The following is a 13,133-nucleotide window of genomic DNA, read 5'->3' as shown; positions in this document are numbered from 1 at the left end:
GAGAGAGAGAGAGAGAGAGAGAGAGAGGTCGTCCCACAGGACACCCTAAGACTGTTTCCATACGTTTTCCCCATTCATCTCGATCTTCCATAATGGTCCTCAGCTCCTGTACCCTTTCCATACTAGTATCCTCCAGCAAGTTGTCGATATAGGTCATCTTCCTCCTTCCTCTCCTGGTTTTCCCTTCCGTTGGTTGCCAGAGCACTAGCTTGTTAGTAATTTCTGATGCAGTGTATGATGCAGTGTCCAGCTAGCCTCATCCTTCTATGCTGTATTTTCAATGTTACAGCGTTTGTTGTATGACATTGAGTGCTATTCTAAGCATCCTTGTATAAGAACCATCCAACTGCTTCTTCAATGCTTTAGAGAGCGTCCATGTTTCAGCTTTGTATAGAAGAACAGACTCCACTGTTGCCAGAAACAACCTCACTTTCAATTTCCCCTGCTGCTAACTTTGAACTCCATACCTTTCTCGATTTATGGCATGGACTCCAGGCAAGATATTAGTAGAATAAGTACCAAGCTTTTAAAAAATAAGTACTGGGATCGATTCATTCAACTAAAATTTCTTGAAGGCGCTGCAGCAGCATGACCACAGTCTGATGACTGAAACAAGTAAAAGTTAAAAGATATATGTGTGTATGTGTGTGCGTATGTGTGTGTGTGTGTGTGTGTGTGTGTGTGTGTGTGTGTGTGTGTGCATGTGTGTTTTTGCAGGAGAGTTTTATCATGAGGTATCGGAATAGACTATGGGAACGAGAATGGGTCTCAACTATGCGAACTTGTTCCTCAGCTATGCTGAGGCCCAAGTGGTTTCACAGGTTACTGGTCCCACTTTTGAGTTATACGGTTGGAACATTGACGACTGTATCGCCACAACCTTACTCTCCTGTGAACGTCTCAATTCCTTTGTCTCTTATCACTTCCTCCATCCATTACAAGCACACAAACTCCCACTCTTGCCTCAACTTCTCTTCCTCCCATCCTGCCCACACTAAACTGTCTGTCACCTACTCTCAGTTCCTCCATCCAATCTGAGAGAAGGGGATAGACACGCTTGTTACCAAGGAGTGTTCAGCTCTGTTTGGACGACCATTATCTTGAGACACAGTCTCAACTCTTGGGTCACCACTCAACCCAACGAGGATGCTTCACTACCATTATCTAAATCACCCTCATCCATTCCCGGTCAAGTTATCCATGAATCTACCTGCTCTCCCCATACACATTCTACCCTTAGCCACCTCACTTTCCACCTCACCTACTATATCTCTACTCTATGTCTCCACTATTTTACGTACTTTCCGCCAACTCCTATCTGACTGTCCACCTTCCACATCTTCCTCAACCCACGCAACCCTTCCTTCAAACGCACTTGCAACTTATATGACCGACTGGTCCATTGCTTCTTCCCCACTCCTGACATTCAACCTGGCTCCTTATCTTGCTCTCAACCACCCTGCTGCATGTGTTCCTTCCTTTCCAACACCACTGTCCTCACCAGTACTCACCACTGCCCCTACCATATCACCGATTCATTCACTTGCACCTCTAGTAATCTGATTTACTGCATCCTCTGCTCTCTTTGCCACTCCCCAAACATTGGACAAACTGGTTGGCATGCACATTGGTGCAGACATATAAAATAATTTATTATACACTGAAATTATTATTACATGTTGAAGGCTGCAAAACAGCTGTTGTAGAAAAGACAATGCTGAAAGCAGAGAATAAAGCCTTTGTGGGTAGTAGAATAAAATATTTGCTGCATGGTTGGAGTTGTTAAAGCTGCAGTTGGTTAATGTGGTGGTTAATGAATTGCATACAGAAAAAGTAAGTCACAGTGTTTATTTACCAAGGAACCCAAGTAATCACTGAGAGTATCTGCTGGGGAAAGTGATTTTGTTGGAAGCTGTCAAAATTATTGTAATCTAGAGTTGACAAATGATGGAGACAGAGTATTGCAGTGCAAGCCACATGTAAAATACAATACATTTCCAAATGTTGTAAGTCTGTTTTTGAATTGTGAATATACATAATCATGGGCAAGGCTATATGGTTAAGAAGCTTGCTTTGTAACCATGTGGTTTGGGTTCATTCCCACTGTGTGGCACCTTGGGCTGATCAATATTTTGTAACCGAATTTGGTGGATGGAAACTGTATGGAAGCTCGTCATATATAAGAGATTGATGGATAAGCACCAGGCTTAGAAAATATTACTGGGATTGATGTGTTTGACCTTCAAGGCAGTGTCCCAGCATGGCAACAATCTAATGACTGAAACAAGTAAAAGATAAAAGATATGTATCTAGATTATAATGATGGTAATTAAGAGCTCAATAAATAACAGTTCATTTAAACACCCACATGTCATTTCATTGCAGTAAATTCAAATGGGACCTATTTGCATGTATATACATAATTGGCTACAATGATCTTTGTGAGCAACATATTTAGAATACAAGCAGAAAAGCATAAATTTCACAAATAGTTTATACTTTAATTGTACTCAATAGCTGTTACATTAAGATAAACACTACCAAATGTATAATTACATGATGATGATACATATTTAATTTACTTTAAATTAAATGAAATTAAGTCAAATTGATTTAAAAACTGAGTTTACCCAATCCTCAAGATTGCTCCAGTACCATAACAGTTTTTTTTAAGTAATTTAGTTTAATTCAATTCAATTTAAATTAAATGTGTATCACAGTTATGTAATTATACACTTGGTGGTGCTTATGTTAATGAAACAGCTATGTTAAAGAAATACTTTTGCTAAGAGAGATCTTTGATGATAGTGTGACCCAACAATTGAAGTGATTGCGGGGACTTGTTTCCATACTTTATAGATCCAAGAAACTTAAAATTTATAATGATACTAATACACAAATTACTACATGTGTAGTGTATTATTGTACTGTGTATATTGTAGACTCATTACAACATGCATTAATTACAATATGTGCTAATTACACCTAACTACATATACAATGTTTGTTATACTCTACAACATTCACTAATTACTCTTCATAACATAAATGGAGTTTATTAGACTGCACAAACTACACTAATTACAGTATTCACTAATTAAATTTAAGTACACCTTCTCCTTCACTTATGACTGAGTTCTGTTCTGACTGACAGGTCATAAGTTGATCTGGTCATGTGTCGAATTTATATTTTTCAACATTATTTTCATTCAAATCTAACTGATGCTTGAAAGTGACTGAGTGAGAGACAGTGGCAGACAGTGGATGCCTGGGTCATAGGGAGGCCTATGTTGCCAGATGCTGCCATAGTTATTGTAGGCACAGCTATCCAATACCCAAATATTGATTATTTATTTATTTACTTTTATTTATCTATTTATTTTTTGCGGTCATAAGTGCGGATGGTCATAAGTTGCATAGGTCACAAGTTGAGAAGGTTTACATATATTGTGTTTATTATGCTGTCTAACAGTTATTAATGATAGCTCATATTTGCTTTGTTAATATTGGTTCCAAATTTAAGCACAAGGCCAGAAAATTTGGGAGACAGGATAAGTCAATTACATTGACCCCAGTACTCAACTGGCACTTATTCTATTGATCCTGAAAAGATGAAAAGCAGTCGACCTTGGTAGAATTTGAACACAAAACGTAAAGACAGACAAACTGCTACTAAGCATTTTGCCTGGCATGTTTACCTCATTTACCTCATTAACAATGCCTCCACAAATACAAAGAAATTCCATTTTGAAATTACTGAGACTGTTTTATTTTGTAAAATATTATGATAAAGAAGATATCAACATTTCATGAAATCGAATAAATATTCTTGTATGAAATTAGGGATTTTATAATTATTTCCAGTTAATCTGTCATTGACTCTGCTTTTGTTAGGAACCACCAACCATATTGCTCAATCTGTGATTGGAACCTGTGATCCCGTAACAGCAGCCATACATATTTCACTTGGTAAGTGAGCATTTTTTGCATAAATAGTAGCTTAAATAGAGTTGGTAATTGCAATTACTCTTGGTAAATATATTTAGTGTGACATATATGTGTGTAATGACATTATTGATAAAGAATATACAGAACAACTTTTGTTTTGCTGTCATGTATTCATGACCAATAACCTCATTGGTTGTAGGTTTTTAATTGGCTCTTACATTGGTTTACTGTTTTACCAATAGCTAAGACTGACAAGAGATGTCTGTTACTTGGCCTTTGAAAGCTAGTATCTTGTCACCTGAAATGGCTCTTTTAGCAGTTTCTGGAAGTTTGTTCGGAATTCTGATAGTCAAATGTTGAAAGTTCTTGACTTTATTGTGGATCTTGGTACCAGATATTGAAATGTTTTGTGCAGGCATGACTGTACTGAGCTTTGAAAAACCATATTTCTCTCTTCAGTGGTAGAACTGTTCAGAATTCTGATGATTGAGGCTTGTATTTTATAGAGCGGTGTTGCTACTGCAGCCACCTGTCTCTTGTATCATATGCTGTTGACAAGCTGTGTTTTCCTAGTGCCAACTCCACTAGTTACAGTAATTCTGAAAGCTTTCTTTCTGACTGCAGAGAGTTTGTAGAAAGAAGGTGAAAGAGAACTGTTAGTGCTAATAGTTAGAAGTATTTATGTGTTGTTACTAATGGACAGATTAACTTATGGAAGAGGAGAATTGTATGACATCTGAGACTGCAAGAACATAGGAAATATTTCTATGCATAGTTATAGCTGTATGGTTAAAAAGTTAACAGTCATATTATTTTGAGTTCAATCCTACTGCATGATACCATAGACAAATGTCTTTCAAAAGTTTAGCATATAAGTATATACACACATGTCTAGACATGCAACTATATGTATTAGTATACATAAGACAGAATATACAGATCTGCATATACGCTGACTCCAAATTGCACACATTAACACATGTTCAGGCACAACAACCCTCTTGATGTCGAAATTCCAATGAAGGAACCTTGGATCTAGGTCAGATACTGACTGTGCTGGTATGGTCATTTGATGTGCATTAACGAGGACAGTTGTGTAAAGAAGTGCTGATATTTGACTATGGAGGGAACTTGTGGTATAGGTAGATCCAGGAAGACATGGGATGAGGTGGTGAAACATGACCTTCGAACTTTGGGCCTCACAGAGGCAATGACTAGTGACCGAGACATTTAGCGATATGCCATGCTTGAGAAGACCCATCAAGCCAAGCGAAATCATAGTCATGGCCGATGCTAGTGTCATATAACTGATACCCATGCCTGTGGCACATAAAAAGCATTATTCAAGCGTTGAACCTCACGGAGGCAAGGTGGCCAATGCCAGTGGCACGTAAAAAGCATCTTTTGAGTGTTGGGCCTCTTGGCAGCAATGATAAATGACTGAAACCTTTGGCATTATGCCATGCTTGAGAAGAAGACCCATCAAGCCAAGTGAAATCATAGTCGTAGCAGATACTGGTGTCACACAAATGGTACCTGTGCTGGTGGCACCTAAAAGCACCCATTACACTCTTGGAGGGGTTGGCATTAGGAAGGGCATACAGCTGTAGAAACCATGCCAAACCAGACTGGAGTCTGGTACAGCCCTCCAGCTTGCCAGCCCTGGTCAAACCGTCCAACCCATGCCAGCATGGACAATGGACGTTAAATGATGATGACGAAGCATTGTAATTAATGAAGAGGGTAGATAAAGGCTGGAAAGAAATGAAGTGATCATGTGCAGTTTAATATGTTATATTGGTAATGAACAACAGAGCACATATGAGGTGAGAGGAAAACTGGGTATAAGAGGAATCAGATGTAGTGTGTATGTGTGTAAGAAAGAAGACTTAGCTGGCACAGGCATGTAATGCCTGTGAAAAGTGACAGTTTGGAAGTAAGAGAACAAAAGCCCAAAGATGTGATGGTAATTGATCTCAAAAAGTTAAATCTCATGAAGGAGATGACAAGGGCTGCTACTAATGGTGGAATGCTGTGCCCGACCCATAGAACATAGGAAACAATGGATATAAAATAGTGGTGATGATGATGACGATGATAAACAGCAATGAAAGAACCTCTACATAGTTGCCCATACTACTAGAAATAACAGCCAAATCATTCTCAAATGACATCCTATTGTCTTAAAAAATTAAGGGATTTTTTGATTTAAGTAAATCTTAGCTATACTATATCTGAATAAAGGAGATGATGATCACAACTGAAGCACCTTTGATTATAAGTCTACCTTGTTGGGGACTGAACTTTGAGTTTAAGCAACAAATGAAAAGAAGATTGTAAATGTATTGAGGAAATTGTGCTATACTCTGTTGCTTCTTCTTCCCCAGATAACCTATAATAATTTACACATTTAATCTTTCTTCTCTATTGTGTCCTTCCTCCCCATATTGTCAATAAAAGCTTACACATCTCATCCTTTTTTATTTTGCTTTTCTCCTGATAATCTATAACAGGTTACACATCTAACCCTTCTCTGTTGGTTTTACTATAATTGATTCCCATAAATTGCTGTGAAAGATATTACATAGAATCAGATTGTTTCTTTTGTTCTATATTTTGTCTAACTGGCAGTTATTGATCTGTTGTAAATAATTAAAAATATAAACAGTATAATATCAATACACTATCAATAACATTTACCATTTACTTAGCTTAAATTGGCACTTTTAGAGCAATATTCTACTTGAAATGTATATGATTTTGTATGTTATTAAAACCAGCAAGAAATCAATTATCCAGTCAAAATATTTTCATGCTTGGATCTAATATTTCTTTATTTGGTGCTTAGTTGTCAAAAGCTTGTTCCTGTGCGCAAACACCCTCACACATATAAATACATACATATATACATACATACATACGTACATACATACATACATTCATACATACATACAAACATACATACATACATATAATTTATGCACCGGTGCATAAATAGCTATACAATTAGCATTTATATTTATCGTAAGGGCATACGAGGTGTCTGCCTGTTAGAAAGTGGAGTTAAAAACCTCAATTTAACCACCAATAACACAGAAGAATTTAACGGACAACAACAGTAATTGGGGAAACAAGCAAAAAATTTAGCATACCATCACAACCTAATGCTATATAGCTTGGCATCTGGATATATTTCTATCATGATTTCGAGTTTTGGTGAAATGCCATAACTCTTTTCAGCAAGTCTTACCAAGTGAAAAATTCAACTTGTCACACTGGAGTTTGCTGGCGTTCTGAATTGTTTCACACCAAATTCAGAACAACTTCAGTGTAAATATATTCATAATGAGAAGTAAATATTCAAAAGCAAATATTTATATTGATATTATTATTATTATTATTATTATTATTATTATTATTATTATTATTATTATTATCTGCAGTTTATATAAGTAACTGATAATAACAACAATAATAGAGGTGGAAGCAGGCATTAAATAGTGTTAGATAGCTATACAATTAACATTTATATTTATCATAAGGGCCCACGAGGAGTTAAAACCCTCAACTTAACGACCAATGACTCTAAGATGACGAGATGAATTTTTCACTTGATAAGACTTGCTGAAGAGAGTTAAGGTAATTCGCCAAATCTCAAAATCATGATACAAGTATATCCAGATGCCAAACTATATAACATTAAGCTGTGATGGTATGTTAAATTTTTTGCTCATTTGCCCAACTACTGTTCTTGTCTGTTGAATTTTTCAGTGTCATTGGTGGTTAAGTTGAGGGTTTTCACTCCACTTTCTAGCAGGTAGGTGCCTTGTGTGCTCTTATGATAATATATATATACATATATAGACACTCTCTGAGTGGTTGGCGTTAAGAAGGGCATCCAGCTGTAGAAACTCTGCCAAATTAGATTGGAGCCTGGTGTTGCCATCCGGTTTCACCAGTCCTCAGTCAAATCGTCCAACCCATGCTAGCATGGAAAGCGGATGTTAAACGATGATGATGATGATGATGACGATGATGATATATATATATATATATATATATATATATGATGATTGCTTCATCTTGAGAGATGATAGCCATCCCATCAACACACATGCCACATCTCATCACACAGTACAATCACTCCGTTGATGAGCCCTTAGATGACTTTTAAGACCAGCTGCTGACTGACAAGTGACAGATATTATTTAAGTTTCTTCTGTATCTTTGCCCTTTGGAATCTGATTCTGAAGGAATCCTTTTGTGAACTAGCATATGTCTTTTAAGTCCAGATATTGTCTTACAAGTTTTTTCCACATATGACACCTTATTCCTAATTGATTACATCCTTATTCCTTGCATACTTGTTATCATTGTTTATATCAATTCTTTGTTCAATCCTGTTAAATTGAACCACCGTTAGCTGCAGTAAACTAAGCAGCAGAGAGAGGACAGACAATTTTCAGTGCACCTTTTCTAGCACCTTCCCTGTATATCCAGGTGAGCAGTGTTCTCCTTAAAAGGGCTGCTCAGACACAGGATTCTCCACCGAAAACAGTTCCTGTCCATAAAAACGTTAGCAATGTAAAGATAAGAACCTTGACACCTTATGTGCAGATTTGTAACTGTATGCTTCCAACCGGTCAAGTCTGCATACATCACCACGCCTCTATTGCCATAGGACTTTTGAAAAGTGATGATTGTACGATGATGGTGTTTTGTCTGTGACATCACTGGATTTCATCTGAGTCAAAATAGTAGATTTTCAGTAATATGCAAAGCAAGATGTCTAGTACTAAGTTGACTGCAGGTTTTATATTGGAGTATATATATTATATATCTTATGAGTGTGTGTGTACATGTTTATCTGTGTGTGTGTGTGTGTGTGTGTGTGTGTGTGTTGCATACTATGTTTTGTTTACTGCTATATTCAGTGATTCATTCTCTATATGTTTATATTGTTGTTGCTGTTCTTGTTTGTGTTTAAACCAAGTGAAAATAACTGTTATTTCTGCTGCTTACAATTTCATACCTCACTGTTCTGAGTTTATAATCTCTTAGGTGGGAATCACTGCTATTTTCTGCCCCCTCAATATTTCCTGACGAATAAACCAAGCACCCTCCAGTCAATGGAACAATAAACTCAACTGTAGTCCCACCCAACAAAAATTCACCCAGTATTTGTGCAAGAAATCATTATAATTCTAGTGGCTGGCTAATTTCTTTGCTTTCAATTTGTTAACATTATCACTATTTTTCATATGCTTAAAATAATGATAAATGAGAGATTGTGACTTTCATGCCTTTCTTAATATTCCAAATCATAGTAATTAAAGCCAAGTACTTACTTGTATAAAGTTTGTTATTCATATAGTGTAAAATGTTTGTTACATTCATCTAACATGTTTTTGCATGTTGTTTATTATTATATTAATGATGATTATATTAAACTGGCAGGATGTTTGCCAACTAGTTGATCTATAACTCATTCATTCTCTTATTACTCTTCTCTAACTCGTGGATTTATGACAGTTACATCTCAATAGCCCAGTGGACTTAATTGTAAATAGGTACATACAAATACCAGATGTAAGCAGTTATGTTCTGTTCAGTTGGGTTACCCAAGATACACTGCACAAAGATCAAGTCTTTTGTAGCATTCTAATAGGTTACAGAATTAAAGTGACGAGAAACTTAATTATTTAATGAGAAAAGTGTGGTAACATATTGCATGATTGCTGTGCAATTATACAATTATTTCACTAATTGAAAGGTCAGTAATTATAACCTTTCTATTGGTATCGTATTAAGTCATCAAGCAAAGTGTATTGTCCTTTCTTCTGATATTCTATTATCTCATTAAGCAAAATGAATGATTTTATTTCTACAGTTAATTAACTGGAAAATAAAAACAATACTTTATGATATTATGGTTAACTTTAAGAGATGCTGTAAAACATTTTCTCTAATGATTTATGCAATATTTATTTACACTGTTATGTCGTGTGTTTGAATATCTCGTCACCAATAATGTTATGACAACTTTGTAGTGCAGATTGGTGTAGAATAGTATTATCCTAATAAATATTTGGATATAGTTATCTAGAATAACCTTTCACAGAATTAATATGTTCACACAGAACATGAATGATCAACACTGTCAACTGCAGTGCCGGTGGAATTTAAAAAGCACCATTGAAGTGTGGTCAATGCCAATGTTGCCTGACTGGCTCCCATGCCAGTGGTATGTAAAAAACACCATTCGAGCATGATCGATACCAATGTTACCTGACTGGCCACCATGCTGATGGCACGTAAAAGGCATCCACTACACTCTTGGAGTGGTTGGCATTAGGAAGAACATCCTGGCTTGCCAGTCCTCAGTCAAACCGACCAGCCCATGCTAGCCTGGAAAGCAGACATTAAACGAGGATAATGATGATGATGATGATGATGATGATGATATATATAACATATTGTTTATACAATTATACAATAGCTATTTTCTTTACACAAATATATATAATAGGCACAGGAGTGGCTGTGTGGTAAGTAGCTTGCTTACCAACCACATGGTTCTGGGTTCAGTCACACTGCATGGCATCTTGGGCAAGTGTCTTCTACTATAGCCTCAGGCCGACCAAAGCCTTGTGAGTGGATTTGGTAGACGGAAACTGAAAGAAGTCCGTCGTATATATGTATATATATATATGTATATGTATGTGTGTCTGTGTTTGTCCCCACAACATCGCTTGACAACTGATGCTGGTGTGTTTACGTCCCCCGTAACTTAGCGGTTCGGCAAATGAGATCGATAGAATAAGTACTAGGCTTCTAAAGAATAAGTCCTGGGGTCGATTTGCTCGACTAAAGGCGGTGCTCCAGCATGGCCGCAGTCAAATGACTGAAACAAGTAAAAGAGTAAAAGAGTAAAAGAATATTTATTTTATATATAGAAAAATATATAGTATCTGTTTTACTTACACAAATATAATTGTAAACATCTTTTTCCTTATAATTCTTTCAATTTCAATTTTAAAATTCTAATCCTACCTCATTTTGATGAAATAATTATCTCCTATGAGACCACTAGGCCCTGTGTGTTTGAAAAATCCTGAATGTGATTTTATGAAAATCTGTTTTATTCTGTTGACAATGAGCAAGACAGGTATATTTATGGATAGATGTCTGTTCTGCTACACATTCGTAGGAATATTATGAGAAAACGAAAAAAAGAAAACTGTTTGAAACAAGTGTTTATACATCAAAAAGTACATTGGAAACCAGCTTGTGAAATTGGTTGCAGCTAAAACTGAAATTATTGGCTACTATAAGACATTTTCACAAAGTAGAATTCTCTAGAAACAGTTGTGAATATGAAGAACTTTTGGTTCTCTCAGTTCCAAATGTACTAATATTCTATGAAAGAAAAAAAAACAACATATCCCACAAATTTCCATCTTTAACGTTATGTTTTACTGCGTGAAACATTTAATTAATAAGCCACAGGTTATGTCATGCTGACAATTCTTAAAAAGAATGAAATAGGTGCAGGAGTGGCTGTGTGGTAAGTAGCTTGCTTACCAACATGGTTACAGGTTCAGTCCCACTGCATGGCATCTTGGGGAAGTGTCTTCTGCTATAGCCTCAGGCCGACCAAAGTGGATTTGGTAGACGGAAACTGAAAGAAGCCGGTCATATATGTGTATATATATATGTGTGTGTGTATGTTTGGGTGTCTATGCTTGTCCCCCTAACATTGCTTGATAACTGATGCTGGTGTGTTTATGTCCCCGTCACTTAGCGGTTCGGCAAAAGAGACCGATAGAATAAGTACTAGGTTTACAAAAAATAAGTCCCGGGGTTGATTTGCTCGACTAAAGGTGGTGCTCCAGCATGGCCGCAGTCAAATGACTGAAACAAGTAAAAGAGTAAAAGAGTCAAGAGTAGAGTTATACATGATTGCCAATGACTAGAAACTTTAAGAACTTCATAAGTAAATATACAATATCTATTTTATTTATACAAATATACAATATTTATTTTATCTATATAGATATGCAATGTCTATTTTAATTATATAAACATATCCAATAGATACAGGAGTGGCTGTGTGGTAAGAAGCTTGCTTTCTAACCAAATGGTTCCAGGATGAATCCCACTGCATGACATCTTGGGCAAGTGTCTTCTCCTATAGCCTTGGGCTGATCAAAGCCTTGTGAGTGGATTTGGTAGATGGAAACTGAAAGAAGCCTGTCATATATATATATATATTTATATATATATATATATATATATATATATATATATGTATTTGGGAGTCAAATGACTGAAACAAGTAAAAGATAAAAGAAAAAATATCTATTTTATTTTTACAAATATATAATATTTTATTTCATTCATACGAATATACAATGTCAATTTGATTTATTCAAATATATATAATATTTATTTGAAGAAATGGATAAACATGTAGAAATATTATGATACTGATATTTTTATTCAGATAGTGGATGAGAATCATCATGCTAATCAGCCCTGTATGGTACTGATACTAAATAGAGGATGATTCAAGATATTCAAGTAACTATTATACTAGTAATACAAGCAGGCTTAACTGAATTCAAATATCTGTTCTACTAGAAATGATTCATCATCATCATCGTCGTTTAATGTCCACTTTCCATGCTAGCATGGGTTGGACGATTTGACTGAGGACTGGTGAAACCAGATGGCTACACCAGGCTCCAATCTGATTTGGCAGAGTTTCTACAGCTGGATGCCCTTCCTAATGCCAACCACTACGAGAGTGTAGTAGGTGCTTTTACGTGCCACCGGCACGAAGGCAAGTCAGGCAGTACTGGCAATGGCCACGCTCAAAATGGTGTATTTTACGTGCCACCTGCACAAGAGCCAGTTCGGCAGCACTGGCAACAATCTTGCTCGAATGTCTTTACACGTGCCATGTGGCACAAGTGCCAGGAAGGCGATGCTGGGCACAGGTGCCATTGACGGTTTCGCTTTTGCTTGCCCGAATAGGTCTTTGCAAGCTGAGTTTCGTTTCCAATGAAGGAGACAACGTAGGCATGGGTGCCAGTCGTCGAATTTAATTCGATTTCGATTTCACTTGCCTCAACAGGTCTTTGCAAGCGGAGTTTAGTGTCCAATGAAGGAGACAACGTAGG

The 13,133-nt window shown here is 36.5% G+C and overlaps 1 protein-coding gene across 2 annotated transcripts in view; it reads left to right on the top strand.

Annotated features, from left to right (window-relative positions):
- The window catches only part of LOC106873410 (ceramide kinase-like protein), a 195,833-nt gene that overhangs the window by 157,961 nt on the left and 24,739 nt on the right, over positions 1 to 13,133 (top strand). For both annotated transcript variants that reach the window (XM_014920765.2, XM_014920764.2), the window contains exon 7: positions 3,895 to 3,969. In XM_014920765.2, the coding sequence (XP_014776251.1) occupies positions 3,895 to 3,969 (75 nt within the window). The remainder of the gene's footprint in view (positions 1 to 3,894; positions 3,970 to 13,133) is intronic.

The sequence above is a fragment of the Octopus bimaculoides genome, chromosome 8 (assembly GCF_001194135.2).
Source record: "Octopus bimaculoides isolate UCB-OBI-ISO-001 chromosome 8, ASM119413v2, whole genome shotgun sequence".
Taxonomy (NCBI): Eukaryota; Metazoa; Mollusca; class Cephalopoda; order Octopoda; family Octopodidae; genus Octopus; species Octopus bimaculoides.
The sequence above is the reverse complement of the archived record's forward strand: the minus strand, read 5'-3'. Positions and strand labels throughout refer to the sequence as shown.